This window comes from Nicotiana tomentosiformis, chromosome 1 (assembly GCF_000390325.3).
Source record: "Nicotiana tomentosiformis chromosome 1, ASM39032v3, whole genome shotgun sequence".
Taxonomy (NCBI): Eukaryota; Viridiplantae; Streptophyta; class Magnoliopsida; order Solanales; family Solanaceae; genus Nicotiana; species Nicotiana tomentosiformis.
Genome location: NC_090812.1, coordinates 36,751,898 through 36,766,173, shown reverse-complemented (window position 1 = coordinate 36,766,173; position 14,276 = coordinate 36,751,898). Strand labels below are relative to the sequence as shown.

Below are 14,276 nucleotides of genomic sequence, written 5' to 3'. Positions count from 1 at the left end.
TTTAATGGGTAAAAAAATAAATGAGTAGGTAAGGGTAAATAATTTTATTTTTATATATAACTGTGTCATTCACCTTAATTTACATACATTAAAAAAAGGAAAAAACTTCTTTTATATAATTCCCTTTTGAAAAGAAATAATAGCTTTTTAAGATACACTATTTGTGGTGTCCCATATATGAGCGTGAAATGTAAAGTTGAAAGAATATATAATGTTATACGTCTAAAAATAATAATGGGTCAACTGACCAAAAGAAAAGAAAAAAAAAACAATGAAGAAGAGTTCTGTATTGGATTAGAATTAGAAAAGTAGAAAAGAAGAAAAGAAAAAAAAGAAAGAAAAAGGAAGCTCCAAAGGAAGATCAGTTCATCTCAAACCCCAAGCATTGAAAGCATTAAACAAACACACCTCTCTCTCTCGAACTCAAAGACTATAACCACACCGATAATTCCCTACAATCTTCTTTCACTCTCAACAGCGAAGAGAGAGAAAAGTGCCCTAAATAGAAATCGGAGCAACCAATTGTATCCTAAATCGTTAAAAGGGGTTTATTTTTCACACCCAAAGCTTCAGTCTTTGTGCAGATTTTAATGAAGTAGGTTGGTTTTCTATCTCTATAATTTTCACTTCTTTAATTTTTTACCAAATCCGAATAGTGACCACACCGTTATTCTTTTTTGGGGTATCTGAATTTAGATAAATTTCTGATTTTTAAGTGTTTGACTTGTCTATAATTGGGAAAGGTTCTCGTTGTTTGATCCGATTTTGTTCTATTTATAATTGAGTAAACAATTGCTTTCGTTATTGATCGTGATATTTTTTGAATTGGGTTCACGGTGAATTTTTTTGGGTGTTTATGGAAATTGATAAAAGATTATTTTATTTGGAGTTGAAAGAAATTGGAGAAATATTGAGGTCGAGATTAAATTCTAAGGCTATAATCTGCTTAGAATAGAGTTGTTGTAAGTTGCAGGTTGGTTCTTGATGAATATTTTGGATATTTGTATGGTCTAAATTAAAGATTTCCTTTTTGGGGTTTAGAGTGATTGGAGATTTTGTCCCGCATAAACAGAATATTAATGCCTACACATTTTTTTGGTTAGGGATTTCTGCAATGCACCGTGTAGCAAGTGCAGGCAACACATCCAATTCGGTTCGGCCTAGAAAGGAGAAGAGGTTGACATATGTTTTGAATGATGCAGATGACACTAAGGTTAGTGATTGTTTGAAAGCTGTCTTTTTTTCTGTGTAAACTATGGTGACTAACTTTTCCGCTGATGTTTATTGTTTCCCTTAGTGTCCTCCGCCCCTGGTTCCCTCACTTTCATCCTTCTCTTATGCGCATTATGTTTTATTTATCTATTCTGAATAGCCGGGAAGCTGAACTAAGCGGAGTGGAAATTGTGATTGCTTCGTTTTTGGTTCAAGCAGCACCATGTGATTGGACAGAAAAGAGAAATTATCTAGTATTGGAATGAAATTGATGTGCATAGAATGAAATGAATAAGGAGAATTCATATGCGGACCTAGACAAATTTGAGATGGAAGGTAGTTAACTTTTTTTATTTTCCAAGCGTCAGTTCTAATAAAACATTCTCAAAGTGTTCCACACTCCCACTCCCAAAAAGGCCGTTATTCCCTTACTTTTACTGATAATGGTGATATCCAAGTTCGTTCGCGTGCATTTTGATTAATCCACCTATTCTTGCTACTTCCCACTAGCACAATGACTTGGTAACTTTCATTAAGGCTTAGATTGATGTGAAGAATTCACCTGGCATTGCCTCGCCTGAGATTTGAAGCTTGTTCCCAAGGTTGTTACTCCATCTATTCAACTACTAAGGCACCCATTGAGGGCACCCTTACTCCCTGATACCATTGGACGTTCTTTGTTACCTCTCTTTTGGGTGCCTAAGATTTGTATGACATGTCCATGTGCGGGGTCCAAAGATCATAAAGATAGTCAACCGCTTTTCAGGTGGTAGTTTATTTGAAGCAGCCATAAGCTGCATTTTGCTAAAAAAAATGGATGTCCTTGATTTGAAAGTTCAACTGAGCAGAGATCAACCAGCAACATAAAGTGTTCACGCCATATCTTCTTTTGCTGCTAGGAGTTGCTCATTTTTTTATACTTCATCTCCTTAATTTTAACATACAGCCAAAGGTACCGATATACATATGCTAAAATGGGAAAGGATAAAAACAATATGAGGTGTAGCATATGGGATTGGGCTGCATTTTAGTTGGTGTAGAGATCAGATGAGATGGTGCCTCTTTTACTGTACTCGGTTGGAGTGAATGGTGGATGGTTGTATAGAAGCGTGTGTGAGAAAGGGCTGTAGAAGAGTATATCTGGGTTATTAAAGTTACGATATAAATTCCTTCTCAGAAAAAGAAGTTAAGATATAAATTGAATGGCGAAGAAGTATGCTAGCTAGGGATGGAATCTCTCTCTCTCTCTCTCAAGGGCTGAAGGGTGTGGTTGTTTGTACATTGCTTCTACTATTAAAGACAAAAAAAGCTGAGAAGGCTTATCTAGTCCAGCTCTGCCTACGTTGATAACCAAATTTTAAGTGGATGCTCAGTGTACCAGTTATACTTTGACTTGTTAAATATCTTGTACGAATGCCTTAGCATGGATTCCTAAATTATACAATGTTACTTATTTATTGGCGGAGAGCCGTTACACATCCCAAAAAAATAAAATAAAAATGGAGAGCTGTTACCGATAAAATACCATTCTGTATCAAAGTTACCATGTGTTTTGGGGATGTTAAAAATATAAAGTAGTGATTTAAAATATCAATATTAGCTACCAAAATTGTTATCCTTTCCTTTTCTTTTCTGATGATTTCATAGCATCAAATAGGTGCACAAAAACAGTGAAGTACAAGATTTATATACCACGAGTCAACAGGGCTCTTAACTTGTTATCCATCCAATGCAAGCTACGTTAGCTTGTGCTTTAATTTACAAATCATCTTCCAAGGCCACTGTCCTCTTCTACCCCCTTTAGCCATAAGTACATTGTAGCATGAATTCTCTGTAAACATCACATCTTTTCTAGCTTTCTAGTGTAGGACATACTTTCTCTTACAATTTTATTGTGCTTTTGTCTATAGATCAAACACAACTTAAGAGAATATGTGATTCCAACAGTATTTTCTTGTCAATTTTATTATTTTAAGTTTTTAATATTACATAAGTACTAAGTTAGAAATAGTAATTTTCCAATCAAGCTTTCTAAAATACATTGACGCCTGCTCTGAAGAAGCCTATGTATAGTGTAAAATGTTTTAAGTTAGGTAGCAAATTGCAAGATCACTCCCATCTACAATTCAAAGCAATGTAGCATTAGCTGACACTTTCTTCTGTATTAAGCTGAAAAGTTTCTATGCTAACTCAGATTCATTCCTGTGACTTAAGTCATTAATATTTTCCCTTTTTACATCTATATCTTTGAAAGGTTATGCTGTCTCCGTCTTCTCTGTCTATCTTTTGTTGTTTGTTATAAAATGTATTCATGTGAAGGATCCATCTCACCTCCTGTCCTGGCAACCGAGAAAGAAATGAACTCCTTGATGTAGTTTGACTTAAATTAATTTAAGTTCTATTACAAGGTGGTTATCTTGAAGATTGTTCATCTTTCTTTCACTACTTTTTGCAGGTACACTATATTAGTATATATCCATTAAATGCATCAGTTTTGCATGTATACCTTTCATTTTTTGCAGTTCAACAAATACTGATCGGTTACTTTGTTTTTCATCTCTGCTAAATGATTTATAACCGTTGGTTCATGACATTTTTCTGTTTACAGCATTGTGCAGGTGTAAATTGTTTGGCTGTATTGAAGTCATCAGCAGCTGATGGATGTGACTACCTATTTACTGGGAGTAGAGATGGCACATTAAAGAGATGGGCGTTGGCTGAAGATGGTGCCACCTGTTCTGCTACATTTGAGTCACATGTCGACTGGGTACTGGCCTGTCTGGCTTGCTAGTTTTATTTCCCTGGGCTCCTGCTGAAGTTTAATTTCATCTAGTTTTCAATATATATACTCGAGAAGAATATGTGTTCCTCAGATGAGGATCACCAAGTATTAGTTCCTAGCTTCTGCAGTGCTCCATTTTGGCGTGGAATTCAGCAGATTAGATGAGTGAATCTCGCAACCTGGTGCACATACCAGGATGTGTTGTTGACTTGTCCTTGAGATGCTTAATTTAATATTTGGTGATGTAACTATATCCTGTTATATCATGTTTATTGTGAATATCACAGACGTTGAGTTGTTCTTGGGGCTCATTAATTGTGCAGGTAAATGATGCAGTTCTTACAGGCAGTAACAGATTAGTGTCATGCTCCTCAGACACCACAGTCAAGGTTTTATTTCTCTTTTGAACTTTTTATTATATAAATTTGTGTACAACTTTTACAGTTTCTATATAAAGCTAATTTCGAAATTTCTTTTGCTCTGCAAAATTTATGTGGATCATTAGGTGTGGGATGGCTTATCGGAGGGCTCTTGTATTAAGACACTCCGTCAGCACTCTGATTACGTCACCAGCCTAGCTTCAGCAGAAAAAAATGTACAATTTTTCTACAAAACCTTTTAGTATTGATTAATTGTTTGATGAATCAAAGTTAAGGCCGAATATTTCGGGTTTAATGTGAGTATTTCCCTGTAATTTCTGATTTGTTGTTACCATAATAACAGAGTAATGTTATTGCATCTGCTGGTCTTGGTGGTGAGGTATTCATATGGGATCTTGAAGCTGCACTTGCTCCGACATCTAAATCAGGTGATGCAACCGAAGAAGACTGTTCAAATGGTGTCAATAGTTCAGGAAGTTCATTGCCCATGACAAGCATCCGTCCTATTAGTTCGAGCAATAACATTTCCTTGCACACCCAGTCTCAAGCATATATTCCTGTGGCTGCAAAAGGCCATAAGGAGTCAGTATATGCATTGGCAATGAATGAGAGCGGATCCCTTCTTGTTTCTGGTGGAACTGAGAAGGTATATTTCTGGTTGTTAGGTTAGTTTTTAATCTTTTGGAATGTGCAGTTAGCTTACTACCAAAGCAGCTGTGTGTATGACTGTGTTCTGATTTTCTTCTAGGTTGTGCGTGTTTGGGACCCAAGAACTGGTTCCAAGACCATGAAGCTAAAAGGTCATACAGATAATATTAGGGCACTACTGATAGATTCTACTGGCAGGTATGTTGGATAAGCGATGCTGTGAAGGCATTTTGACTGCTTTTAGCTCAAGTTGCAATATTCTTTGTTCATCTAAATACCATTGCTTCTAGCTGCAAAAAAGAAGTGGCAAAAGCTAATTTAATTGTCTAGGCATAATAATATATTAAGACTCACAAAATCTTAATAGTAAAACAATATACTATATAAGTTATTATCAAATACATAAAATAAACTGTGATCTCTCAGGCGGCATTGTTCTGTCTCCCAACATGAAGTTATATTATTGGTCCATGTTCCACGTAGCTTTAGAGAAGTACATTTTGTATCCATATCTAGATGTTTTGCACTTGGGTTAAGTTCCTATATTGGTCGAGGCATCCCTAGTGCCTTCAGAGTATGGGTAGTGCGACCCATTGAATTCTTTTGAATAACGATTTTACTCCATTTTTGTAGGTTCTGCATATCTGGGTCATCTGATTCCATGATTAGGTAAGTATCGATTGTTCCATTACCTAGTTTTCATAGACAACGGCTTCCTTTGCGTGGTAGGTGGTTTGGGATTGAATCCTTAAAATCTGGCAAGTTTATGTTAGTGTAGTAAACAGCTTGGCTATGCTATCTGCATTGTTTTGTGAAAGGAGGTCATACATATTTTCCAAATCATATTTTGTGTTCACACTAGTCTGTTTTTCATCTGATTAGAAACTTCACTTTGCCTTCAACTCTTCAGACTGTGGGATCTAGGTCAGCAGAGATGTGTGCATTCTTATGCTGTGCATATGGATTCTGTATGGTCACTTGCTAGCACTCCGACATTTAGTCATGTTTATAGTGGTGGAAGAGACCTCTCTGTAAGTGAACTTGATACAACTTATCCAATATGGCTCTAGCAAAAAAAATGGTTCTCTCTCTCTCTCTTATGTATATATGTATATCTCTCTCTCTATCTCTAGCTCTCTCTGCCCGAATTTCTATGCTTTCAGAGCCATTGTTCTGTTTGCTAAATTTTATTTGCACTTGCAGTTGTACTTGACAGATTTGGCAACAAGGGAGAGTGTATTGCTCTGCACGAAGGAACACCCTATTTCGCAGTTAGCATTGCATGATGACGGCATTTGGGTGGCCACAACTGATTCATCTGTACATATGTGGCCTGCAGAAGTGCGTAATCCCCAGAAAGTTTTTCAAAGAGGGGGCTCATTCTTGGCTGGAAATTTGTCCTTTTCCAGGGCGAGGGTTTCTCTAGAAGGATCTACGCCTGTGAGTTTCAACCCCTTTATATCCTTTTCTCATGTTATGGTTAAACATACTTGTAATTGCATCTGCCTGGTTCCAAAATAACTGCTAGGTTTAGATTCCTGTTGAGAAAGGATGCATTTTAAAGACGAACATGCTTATGAGAATCGCAAACTGGCTTCTGTTTAACGACTGAGCACATGAAGAATATATTTGGATTTTGAGTTTATGTTGGGTTTTCTTATTTCTCATGGAGTTTACAAGGTGTACAGAAGAAATATTTCGCCCTTTTATGTTCTGTTTGCTCTGTGTTCTCCTGGGCTAACCAAGAAAGTTTCATCAAATTCAAATGCCTATTGTCTATTGACATGCTAACATAATTGCTATATGTAAGACTGTATTCGGGAACTTATTAAAGAGGAGAGTATTAGGATTTATTATTTTTTGTGCTCTCTATGGATCATTTGTATTTCTAAGTCAAAATCTTTTTTTCTTTTTCTTTTTCTTTTTCTTTTTATTTTTCTTATGTGACTTAGCAATTGTAGTTGATCCTTTGCTTTAAATTCCAAAGTGTTTGAGGGAATAAGCAAGCAATTTATTCCCAAATATTCTTTTCTTTCTTTATTTCTTCACATATTTAAATCTTGAAAAACTGACAGTTGGCCAATAATGTAGGTGCCTGTCTATAAAGAACCATCTCTTAGCATTCCTGGAACTCCAGGAATAGTGCAACACGAGATTTTGAACAACAGAAGACATGTCCTGACTAAGGTAAATTTGTCTTGCCTTTTTCCCTTGTGGCTTCTGACTTATTTTTTTAATGGGTTAAACTATCTTTGAAAGAATATAATCATGTAACCTGATTCTGGATTGTGCTTTTAAAGGATGCTGCTGGTACAGTGAAGTTGTGGGAGATCACTAGAGGTGCTGTGATTCACAACTATGGAGAGGTTAGAATGTAATGTTTCAAGTGATGTGCTAAGTGATAATGACGTGTTGAGAATGCTTTTACTTAATTTCCTTTGAGTTATGATAATTGTCACCTTCTGCCTCTAAGTTCTTTTTTGTTGTGTCCTCTTAACTTCCTTTCACCGTGTTTTTTTTTTCTTTTTTCAAATGTAGGTTTCATTTGAGAAGAAGAAAGAAGAACTTTTTGAGATGGTAAATATCTTTGTAGAATTCTCCAACTTTCATATGCAAATTTCCTTCTGATATTGTTTGCCTCTTTAGGTGAGCATCCCTGCATGGTTCACTGTGGACACTAGGCTTGGAAGCCTGGCTGTACATCTGGATACTCCACAATGCTTTTCTGCTGAGATGTACTCTGCTGACCTCAACATTCCGGGGAAGCCTGAAGATGACAAGGTATTTACTGATACGCTTCATCTGAACTTTTCGATATTTCAGATCTTATTTAGCTGCCATTTTCTTTTTGAAATGGTAAGTATTACTAAATATTTATGCAAGAGATGAACTAACTTCTGTGTTTGGATTTTTTAATACTTAGGTTAATTTAGCTCGAGAAACTCTTAAAGGGCTGTTGGCTCATTGGTTAACCAAACGAAAGCAGAGATTTGGATCTCAAGCTTCAGCGAATGGGGAAGCCCCACCTGGAAAGGATGTATCTACAAGGAATTTGACTGCATCAAGAGTTGAAGTAGATGGTAATGCTGACAATGATTCTGCAGTATATCCCCCCTTCGAATTTTCAGCAGCATCCCCTCCATCAATTATTACAGAGGGCTCTCAAAGTGGTCCATGGAGGAAAAAGATTACTGATTTAGATGGAATGGAGGATGAGAAGGACATGCCATGGTGGGTAATGGATTGTGTGATGAACAATCGCTTGCCTCCCAGGGAAAATACCAAGTAATATTTCAATATAACTGTTTTCTAAGTTGTTCACTGTCCTTGGCTTGCATATTGATATTATATAGTAGCATTTTTTTACAACTAAAAGGCAATCTTTCTGGAGGGCAGTTACATCTCCATGTTATGATCCTTCCTTCACGTGCAAAATTACTTTTTCCACTGACCAGTTTTTCCCCTCTTTCTCAATGGGTTTGCAGATGTAGCTTCTACTTGCATCCATGTGAGGGTTCTACTGTCCAGATCCTTACCCAAGGAAAGCTGAGTGCACCTCGCATATTAAGAATTCACAAAGTAAGCATCTTTTCCTTGAATCTCTGGTTTATTCAGTGTTGTGGTGATCTTCAGAGGCCCCTTTTGGCTACTCACGTCACTTGTTATGTTCTGCATTCTACACTTGCACATTTTTCTTTTCGTGGTTCTCTTACAAATCTATTGCAAAATAATCTACATTATGTAGAGGACGAATATGACAAAGTTGCACTGATTTGTTTTTCAGGTCATCAACTATGTCGTTGAAAAGATGGTTCTTGACAAACCCATGGATAATATAAACTCAGATGGAACTGGAGGACAGGTTACACACCCAGCTCTTGGAGGAGATGGCTTATTTCGGACTGGGTTGAAGCCTTGGCAAAAGCTTAAGCCATCTATAGAAATCTTGTGCAATAACCAGGCAAGTTCAGGATTCTGTCTTCTAGTGTGTGGTATGCTTAACTGGTTAAGAATTAATTTCAAGCACTGTTTTGTGTTTCCATTTCATCTTTTTGTACTTTATGGAAGCTTTGAAAGTCATATTTTAGCATTAGGACTGCCAAACAATCTTTGTATATGTTGGAGGATGTGGTAGATAATTGGTCAATTGGTAATATGTAGGCTCTGCTCACTCTGATTTCTGGTTAATGAACTCCCTTTTGTTCTTTTACCAGGTTTTATCTCCTGATATGAGCTTAGCAACTGTCCGTGCCTATATATGGAAGAAACCTGAAGATCTTGTCCTCAACTACCGGGTGTTGACGAGCAGGTGATAGGATTATCTTTATCAGGTATATTCATCATTTTTCTTTACCTATTTTGGCTCCCCCCCCCCCTCCCCACCCCACCCTTTTTTTTTTTTTGGGGGCAGTTCAATTGCTTCCATCTTTTTTTCTTTTGGATGGAGCTATTTTGGTGGGTTGGTTGTGATTTAGAGTTGATTAGTTGTTAAGGGATAGATGAGAAGGAGTTAGTTTGGGGCTTTGATGCAGACCAAATACTCATGCTATGTGGTGACAAATAACAATCTTTAGCGCTATTCCATTAGTATGATTTAAGAGTTGTAATTGCTGTTCCTGGTTACATATCCAAACAATCTGACAGTTTCACCTCCAGCTCTGAGTTCGTGACAAAACAAACCAAAAATCTTAGTCAGGAGCACTGCTCTATATATCTCAAAGATGCAATCATATGTCCTACCTACGTTTTACTTGATCTCCTGTTTGCTAGCTCACGCTTGTCTGCTTTTGCTTTGATAGCTTGCTGCATTGACTAAACGATTGAGAACTTATGTTTTCCTTGCAAATGGACATTGCTATATTCTTCCTGCTTCCCTTCAAATTGAAAATAATCAAAAACCCTGCCTTGGACTTTCAAAGGATCTGCTAACCAATTCTCTCCCTCCCTCAATCTTCTGATTATTGGCTAGTTGATTACTGTTATCAGGTAATCCTTGCTTCTACTTGTATTAGAGCATGTTCCTTCTTTCCCTGCGTCCCTTTACCAAAACATAAAACCTAGTAAACTGGAGAACTCTTTGGTTTTCATTTGTCCCTTGTTTTCGCTTATTGGTGCTGGTTGTAAAATGAGGAAAAGTTGGATTCTTCCACGGTCGTTACAGCATGTAATGTAGTTTTGAGGTATAGGTGCCATGATATTCTTTTATTTTTAGATGATATGAATAAGTGTTTTCTAAAGGCAAATAGAGAAACCACAACTATCACATGTTTTCTGTTTTTTTATTCATATACAGAGGAAGGCATGCTTGAGCAAATCATATACAAAGGTTTAGCATTCAACTGGCTGCCGGCTGCTGTCATGATTTATTGCTTCCTTGTAGATCTGGGATTCAAGTGGTTGGATTATTAGGAAAATTCACACGAGGACCACTTTGCTGTTTGCACGTCGTTAAGGTGGTAATTAATATCGAATTTTGGTTTTTGGCGCTTTTAGAAAAAATAGAAAGCTTGCATTTGCTAATGGAAGGATTTTTGGTTTTGAGGGTACATGAGACTGAATTCTCAAGAGAAAGAGCTCATGACAATGTCGGGAGCCTGTAGATTTATATATATGAGGCTATAATGCAAATGCAAGGGTTTGGATGTTTGGATTGTCTTCCAACAACCTAACCGTAGGGAAGGTGAATAATCTCCGGAAGTAAAATTTACCTCTTCTGACCGAACTAATTTATATATTTACTTTCTTTCCTGTTTCATTTACGTTGTAAATCTTCTTTGTTATTAGTATTCTCAGTTTTAGTGGGGAAGATTTGATGATAGGCATTTACATAGCAGAGCAAATTGTTTTTACATCGACCTAGCCAGTTCTTACTGACGTTGCTATGATGTTGCTCTGAATTTCGGACATGGTGAAGTTTTGTGCTTCTGTATTTAGAACTATATCTATCAATCATTCAAGTTTTGAATGAAATATTCTGGAAATAATGATGGAAAATAGAAGTGCAGTCCTAAAAAAATAATGGTGTTTGCTGGGATCAGACAAACTTGGATTATAAGGTTCATTGCCACAATGCTAAAAGTTGCAGGATTTCCAAATTTGACACTTTATACTCTAAAGGTTCAATATAGTATCTTAATAAATTCATTTTTTTCCGTTAATGATTCTACTTAAGAACTTTACTACTAATATTGTTTAAGAGCACAAGATTAACAATTAAATTTTGCAACTTAATGCACCATCTTTTAATGATTTTCTCATGATTTAACTAGTATCTTAACTTTCAAGACGCTATTTGGACTATAATAATTTGAAGAAACACACAAAGATGAAATATTTTGAAAACGTTCCATACTATCTCAATTTCTACGCAAAAATGTATCCCGTGTGGACAATTTAATTTAATGAAGAGCTTCCTCCAAATGCTTTAGAGTTTTGTGAAGCTGTTGGCTTATCGGTAAAATTCCTTCTTGCTGTTGAGAGACTTTGATTTTTTTTTCTTTTCCATCAAACAAAAAACATTTCAATTATCCAGCAAATGACATGAACTTTTTAAATGCAAAGATGGAGAAGCCGAATCTGGCAACATCAGTTGAAATTCACAGCACTACAGACCAACACAAAATAGTAGTAGAGGTAATAAAATGTACTTGCACATTTAGGCACCTATTTACACGATCAGAGTCAGGAATCTCGAGCTCTCCCCTGTAAATTCTTTTCCTTTGATCAGCGTCAATACCACGTGAAGATACCATTGGTCTGTTACTAATCTTTCAAAACTTTGGCGAGAGCATCAAAAACTCCCTGTAAAGTAACATCCTCCACAATGAGGACCTTATCCCTGGATTTCGAACCAGAACCTATAGAAACTTGTCTTCTTTTGACCCCAACAACGGAGCTTATATAATCGATTAGGGCAGCATTAGCTTCACCATCTTTAGCAGGAGCGTCTATTTGAACACCAACTGCATCGTCATCCAAGTCAGTGACGGTGGCGATTTTGGACCCTGGCTTCGCGTGGATCGTGATGGCGACGGACGACGGAGGAATGGCGCGGATGCACGCCGGAATTTTGGGAGTTGAAACAGCCGGCTGAGTTAACTCGCCTGACTTGCTTTTACCTTTGCTTTTCTTCGAGGGAGGCATAGGATACCTGTAATTATCAGAACCGGGGAATTTCAACAAGTTTATTAAGGATTTAACCCGACATATCTAAGAAAAATAATACTATTTCATTTTTTTTCATTAAGTACTAAAGGACCTAGTCATCAGGTTGGACAATAATGGGCCTCACTCATGACCCAATTTGATCGGGGGATTTGCATCTATACCCACTTTTTGGGTCACCTTTTAACTTATACTCATTTTGCAAAAACAATTGCAAGCGTACCTACTTTTCGCGTAACTTCAGACATACGGGCCTAAAGTAGCAAAAATTTATGTCTGAAATTTGAACTTCAGAATGTTTTGCCTAAAGTGTAGCAAAAATTCAGATATTTTTGCATGATGGCCTAACTTGCAAAGGCAATCACGCAAATTTCAGTTCATAGTGCAAATGGCAAACTTCAGTTCATAGTGCAAATGGAAAACTTCAGTTCAATAAAACAATATCATGTTTTGGCTGAAGTTTTTATTTGTAATTGCTGCACTTCAGCATTCTAGGGCAAATGGCAAACTTCAGTTCAATAAAACAACAGTATGTTTTGGCTCAAGTTTTTGTTTGTAATTGCTGCACTTCAGCATTCTAGTAGCTGATGATTTATTTTGTATTTACTGAACTCTAGCATGTTTTAGCTGAAGCTTTGTTCTGTATTTGCTGAACTTCAGCATGTTTTAGCTGAAGCTTTGTTCTGTTTGTGATGAACTTCAGGGGTGAAGTTTGTTTTGTATTTGCTGAACTTCAGCGTTCTAGGAGCTGAAGTTTTTGCTTATATTTGTTGAACTTCAGCATTCTTAGAGCTGAAGTTCTAAACAACAATGAATTTAATAGATCATGATTAACAACGATTGATGTTGTTCATTTCAAAGATTAAAGAATGAAAAATATTTTCGATATGAAGAGGTCTGAAGTTTTATTTTTGAGGGGAAAATAGTAATTTTACCGAATCCGTAGGTTAAATAAATATGATAAAACATTCACGCTGTATAAATATATAACTACGCTCCATGTAAGATATTTGGAAAATCGGCGATCTTAAGTTTCAAAAGAGCCAAAATTAATGGAAATAAATAAAGAAAGAGAAAATAAAAGAGGAAGGAAAGAAACTAGATGAATAAGACAGTGGGTACAACTATTAACGAAGGAGGAGAAGGAGGAGGAGAGAGATGCTTGAAATTGTTTAAACAATGGGTACAAGTTAAAATCTTTTTAAAAAGTGGGTATAGGTTAAATGGGGGCGACCAAATAGGGCGCCACGTGCAATTTTTACAATTTGATCCCAGCAGATCCAAGCCCATGCAGTATAATAGCATGTTTGGCCAAGCTTCTCAAGAGGACAAAAGTATTTTTTTTTTCTTTTTCAAAAGCACTTTTTTCCCTAACTTGAGGTGTTTGGCCAAGCTTTGTTTGGAAAAAAAGTGCTTTTGGGAAGAAGCAGAAGCAGTTTTTGAGAAGCAGAAAAAAGTAGGTTCTTCCCAAAACCAGAAGCAGAAGTAGTTTTGATTTTTATTCTTACAAAAAATACCCTTAACAAAATATAGTATATACCAAAATAACCGTTAAATTTAATACTTAGGATATTAATGTATAATAATTTCTTATTATTTTTAGGATAGCTTTCTAATATATAGTGACTTTAGGGGTGAATGCTTTTATATTTGTTGAATGATTCTTAATATATTTAACTTATATTAAAAGAATTAAGTATTTTTAAATTTTATTTTCATATTTTACTTAAATAAAATGAAAAGATTGAATTATTGCATGTAAGAACAAAATTTTAAGATTATTTTTTTTTATACTTATAATATTAACTATTAAGCAAATCTATTCATGTCCTTATTCGTAATTTGATACTTAAAAACACTTTCTGAAAAGCTTGGCCAAACACAAATTATTGGTCAAAAGTACTTTTCAAAGTGATTAGCCAAACACAAACTGTTTTTCTGCAAAAATACTTTTTTCAAAAGCACTTTTGAAAAAAGTACTTCTCAAAATAAGCTGATTTCTCCTGCTTGGCCAAACAGGCTATAAGAGAAGAGGAAAAGGTAAATGAAATTTTTGGGAAAATAGAAATGGATTTTTGAGCTATTTATGT

General features: G+C 36.1%; 2 protein-coding genes across 3 annotated transcripts; one reads left to right on the top strand and one right to left on the bottom strand.

Annotated features, from left to right (window-relative positions):
• The first annotated feature begins 274 nt into the window (after nt 1-274).
• Nucleotides 275-10,992, top strand: LOC104103489 (uncharacterized). Of its 2 annotated transcripts, none has more exons than XM_009611403.4 (19): nt 275-595; nt 1,104-1,213; nt 3,821-3,979; nt 4,318-4,383; nt 4,500-4,589; nt 4,718-5,020; nt 5,123-5,220; nt 5,656-5,691; nt 5,933-6,053; nt 6,226-6,462; nt 7,114-7,209; nt 7,323-7,388; nt 7,561-7,599; nt 7,669-7,803; nt 7,946-8,307; nt 8,508-8,601; nt 8,807-8,983; nt 9,237-9,353; nt 10,316-10,992. In XM_009611403.4, exons 2-18 carry the CDS (start codon nt 1,115-1,117, stop codon nt 9,333-9,335), a joined length of 2,277 nt encoding a protein of 758 aa, XP_009609698.1. In that variant the 5' UTR covers nt 275-595; nt 1,104-1,114; the 3' UTR covers nt 9,336-9,353; nt 10,316-10,992. The 2 variants fall into 2 exon arrangements, with proteins under 2 accessions (XP_009609698.1, XP_009609697.1); XM_009611402.4 differs by having other exon boundaries at nt 276-599.
• A 554-nt stretch (nt 10,993-11,546) lies between these two features.
• Nucleotides 11,547-12,232, bottom strand: LOC104103491 (uncharacterized). The gene has a single exon (XM_009611404.4). The coding sequence runs from the start codon at nt 12,163-12,165 to the stop codon at nt 11,785-11,787; it is 381 nt and encodes a 126-aa protein (XP_009609699.1). The 5' UTR covers nt 12,166-12,232; the 3' UTR covers nt 11,547-11,784.
• Between the last annotated feature and the right edge of the window lie 2,044 nt (nt 12,233-14,276).